At 42.3% G+C, this 4,896-nt stretch overlaps 1 protein-coding gene across 1 annotated transcript in view; it reads left to right on the forward strand.

Moving 5' to 3' along the window:
• Window positions 1-4,896, forward strand: part of GUCY2F (guanylate cyclase 2F, retinal) — an 87,379-nt gene that overhangs the window by 39,330 nt on the left and 43,153 nt on the right. Inside the window, exon 7 of the mRNA XM_077773784.1 lies at window positions 3,151-3,240. Within this exon, the coding sequence (XP_077629910.1) occupies window positions 3,151-3,240 (90 nt within the window). The remainder of the gene's footprint in view (window positions 1-3,150; window positions 3,241-4,896) is intronic.

A 4,896-nucleotide genomic window follows, 5' to 3' on the forward strand; every position in this document is an offset into this window, starting at 1 on the left:
CATTCTTTCTCTTAAAAGAAAAAACAAAACAAATAGTGCTTGTGTGGTGAAGATAAAACCTGCCCATTTTCTTCCTTTTCCTCATTATTCATTAAGTAGGACACACACAGACTCAATAAAAATTTGCTTAAAAACTTTGTGAGAATTATTTAAATTGTAAAACAAACACACACAAATCCCCCAAACCAAAGAAAGCCCATGAGAGAAAAAAGCAATCAAGTGGAAAGTGGAAGACCTTGGTTCTGTTACTACCTAGTCTTCTGACCTTGGGCAAGTCATTTAACCTTTTCGTACTTCGGTTGCTTTTTCAAATTATGGAGGGATTAGTATAGGGATACCCAAGACCCTTTCCAGCTCTCACATTTGGTGATTTGGCTGGGAAAAAAGCTCTACTTAACTCTCTCTAAAAGTTAGTAAATCAGGGAGAAAGCTAACCCACATCTATAATATAGCTGACTCCAGGAAGAAGGTATCAGGTACTGGGTATAGGCAGAGTCAGGGCTGCCAGTACTGATGTTCAGGTTTTGCACTGCACAAGGGCACCACATCTAAGAGGGTGCTATTCACATCACAGATGTATACTAATTTACATGAGAGTGGTGCAAGAATAGGCAAAGAAGTTCTGTTCTCCCAGCCTAGTTCTGGAACGAGATGGGCGGGGAGTGGGAACTTCTTATATCTACATGTACACTAGCACACTTGACTATGAACATACATAATCACTGGTAAACATATGTGCATCTGATAATATGCTATCTTAACGATTCCCCAGGAGTTTCTTCAGGTTACTCCTGTCTCCTGCCCAATAGCCTTGGAAATCCAATTTCAGCTTCTCACCTCCTCCCCTATAGCTTGACTCCAGACCTGACAAAGAGTCTCCAAGGTTTGGTGGTATGCAGAGTATCTATGCTGCTAGTGGAACGTGGTCCCTGGTATCTGGAGGATGTATGAGTAAATGAGAGTGTGGCGCGTGCTTGTACGTATACAGCCAGGGCTCCTGCCCAATATCACAGGGCTGCCACAGGCTGTAAAAGAATATTCTCATGTATCTATTTGTTTTTACTTGAGGGAAAGCACCCTTTCTTTTTTTTTAATGTTTCTTTTTATTTTTGAGAGAGACAGAGCATGAACGGGGGAGGGGCAGAGAGAGAGGGAGACACAGAATCCGAAGCAGGCTCTGAGCTAAGCAGGCTCCAGGTTCAGAGCTGTCAGCACAGAGCACGACACAGGGCTTGAACCTATGTACTGTGAGATCATGACCTGAGCCAAAGATGGACGCTTAACCGACTGGGCCACCCAGGTGCCCCGAAAGCACCTTTTCTAATTAGCACAGAGGTGCCATAACAGCTAGTAGTGACCATGAGTCGAGAATATAGTTGCAAAGATGCTGGGAAGCTTCATTGTCCACTGGTATATCCCACACATTTGCTGATTTTGTGAATTCCCAGTTAGAATTTTTTTCTTTCAGCTTAAACCTTGGCTTTGATCCCTCTAAAGGGCAAAGTCCTCTGAAGGCTAAAACTTTGAGCTCGTGTCTGGCCCTCATGACTTCTGTGATTAAGTAAGTAAGTATGGGGGTGCCTGAGTGGCTTGGTCAGTTAAGCAGCCTTCAGCTCAGGTCATGATCTCAGAGTTCGTGAATTTGAGCCCTGTGTCGGGCTCTGCACTGGTGGTATGGAGGCTGCTTGGGATTTTCTCTCTCTGCCTGCCTTTCCCCTGCTTGTGCTTTCTCTCTCTCTCTGTCAAAATAAATAAACTTTAAGTAAGTAAGTGTGGGGTGGAGCCTGAGCATTGGCCTTTTTAACCCTTTCCAGATGATCATGAGATAGCTGGTCTGGGACCGCACTCACGGAATTTCTGAGCAAGAGTCTAGGAAGGCTGTGTTTTGTGCTTGACCAGTCCGCTATAGACAGGCACTGACCCTGGACTACCTTGCTGGACTCTGTGGGCACTGACCCTGGCTGGCACAGTTTTGTTCAGTGGCTGAAGGCCTCTAGTTAAAGGGTATCAACCTCCTTGGCTAAAAGATGCCCTGTATGTAACATAAAATGCGGGCTAGTAACTCAGATACCTGCAGCTCCCATTATTAGCCTTTGCCTCTGGCAGGTTTCCAGATGCAGTGCCACAGCTGGATATATTCCTTAATAAGAGAGTGGCTCTCTTATTCTTGGAATTTGACTGCACGGAGCTCTCTGCTTTATTATCTCTACTCAATGACAAATTGGTGCAGCCCAAAATGGAATCTCTAGGCTATAGGTAATAGATGTGAAAGCACTTCAAAGAGTAAAGAGCACTGTGCAAATGTAAGGCATTATTATTATTATTATTATGGAGAAAAGGGGATCTATATTTGTATTGCTTTTTCAAAAAAATTGGGTCAGACAGGAACTAAATAAGGCTTGATGACATATGAATCTTTGAGGCTATGCATGTAGAAGAAAATCATCTATCAGGATCTGGGGTTAAAGTGAAAACAATACATAATTTTTGTTTTTTGACTTGATGGCAGCTTTAGAAATAGCTGCTTTGTACTTCAAAAGTCAGAAGGACTTCTGGAAGAGTCTAGATTACTCCTATTACCACGGTGGTACATGTGTGCATCCAAATAAGAAATGTTTAATGTACATTTAAGCCAACTGGTTTATGATAGAAGCATGAGAGGCCCCCCAAAATGGCCTGTTCCGCAAGAGAAAAATGGATCAAGGTAAACGTAGAGAACATTGACGTTCGCCTGCCCTACATCTCCCACCACAGATGCCTCAAGGCAGTAAAAATCGCAACCACCAACCATCACCATTAATCGCAGGGAACTTAATGCCACCATCACTTAGCTATGACTAAGAAAAATGTCCTAGTGCTTCCGGCAGTTATTGAAGGGAGGCATCGTGGAGAGAGGTATCATTGCTTTTCTGGGGTCTGAATACCTGCAGTAGTTTCCCTGTCTTTAGTTAGTTGGAGCTTTTACCTTTAACTTCACATGGCCTCATTTTTAGCTCAAACACAGAATGTCCATGTGGTGGAGGGTAATGGGGGAGGAACAAAGCCTGTCTGAGTTGAAGGTCGGATTAAAAACCCTGCATATGGAAGGGCCATTGCTCTGATGCTGTTGGCAACTAAGTCTTATCACCCCTCTCTTCCTTTCCTTTCTAGGGTGATTGGGTGTGGCTGAAGAAGGTCCCCTCTGGAGGTTTTGGAGACATGAAGTCCGTCAAAGCACACGCAAGTAATATGTTTGAAATGGTATGAGAAACCCTTGTTTACATAACATACATGCATTCCCACTCAAACCTATCCTTTCTTCAGAGCAACGAACACCACTGTTAGGAAGGCCTCTTAATAAATCAGTGCAGGGAAACTGCAGGATTGCTACTGGCTTGATATGACTGGGTGATGCTGTGAAGGAAGAATGTATGGGCCCTGAAGTCAAAGGAACATGAAGGATTCAATTCCCAGCTCTACCACTTAAGAGCTGTTTTAACTTGGGTCACCTATATCCCTGGGCCTTATTTTCCTTGTTTGTAAACAAATGTATATTAATATTTACTTCTCAGGGTTGGTGTGAGGATTAAAAGAGAGAATACACATAAAGCGTCTTGCACATTTCCTGACATATAGCTTCTTTGTAAGATAGTAACTATTATGATTAAGTAGACATCCCACAATTATTCAAAATCTTCAGTTGCCAGGCCTGGAAAAGTCATTTTGTGATTATTACTTGCATAAGAAAAATGGTTTCCCCAGCCCCACTAGTTATGTGTAAAGAATCCTTGGATGGTTTCTTTAAGGAAGCAGTGCTTAGATACATCAGGGGTTATGATGATTCCTTCCAAACCTTTTTTTTTTATTTTACTTAGAGAGAGAGAGAGAAAGAGAGAGAGAAAGAGAGCGAGAGCAGGAGTGGAGGAGAAAGATAAAGAGAGAAATAGAGGGCAGGAGCAGAGGGGGGGTGGGAAGAGAGAGAGAGAGAATATCTCAACCAGGTTCCATGCTCAGCATAGAGCCCAACACGGGGCTCTATCTTATGACCATGGGATCATGACCTGAGCCAAAATCAAGAGTTCAACACTCAACCAACTGAGCCACCCAGGCGCCCAAGCTCCTCCCAAACCATTTAAAATCTTGGCCCCTCCTTGAACTGTGAGTCCATAAAAGATTTTCAGAGACTGTCTCTGGTTCCTTCAGACTCATGAGAGTGGGAGTTTTAGAGAGTAATTATAGTTTTCCTCATATTTATGAAGCAGGCAAGTTCAAATCAATCCAAGAGGTATGAATGAGACACATCCAGAGTACTATACAAGTGAGAAAACAAAGAAAATGGGGAAATGGAAGATATGTGGCCCATGGTGGACAGGATGTACCCCAGGGGTCAGATGAGATATTATGGTTTGGTATTTCTCTTACACGTGGTTTTGATGCCTGGAGCTGAAGGTAAAATAATTAGAGATGAATCTAAAAGGGGGNAAACAGGGCCAAACTTGGGGGAGCTGATTAACTAGAAATATAGAAACAAGAAGATAGGTGTTGGCCCAAGGTAGAATGTGTCCATGATTTTTGGGTAATTTTTACTTTTGATATGATTTCAAACCTACAGAAAAGGTGGAAGAATAATTAAAAGAATTCCTGTATACCCTACCCAGATTAAGCAAGTGTTTACATTTTGCCTAATTGCTTTTCATTCTCTATTTATAAATTTATTGATATTATTTTTTCTGAACCATTTGAGAGTAAGGTGCACACATCTNGAGCCTGGGGCATGCTTCAGATTCTGTGTCTCCCTCTTTCTCTGCCCCTCACCCTGCATGCTCTGTCTCTCTATATCTCTCAAAGATAAATAAAAAAGGTTAAAAGTTTTTAAAAATAAATAAAAAATAAAAAGGCATTCTTCTACATAACTAT

This window comes from Crocuta crocuta, unplaced genomic scaffold, assembly GCF_008692635.1.
Source record: "Crocuta crocuta isolate KB4526 unplaced genomic scaffold, BGI_CrCroc_1.0 scaffold737, whole genome shotgun sequence".
NCBI lineage: Eukaryota > Metazoa > Chordata > Mammalia > Carnivora > Hyaenidae > Crocuta > Crocuta crocuta.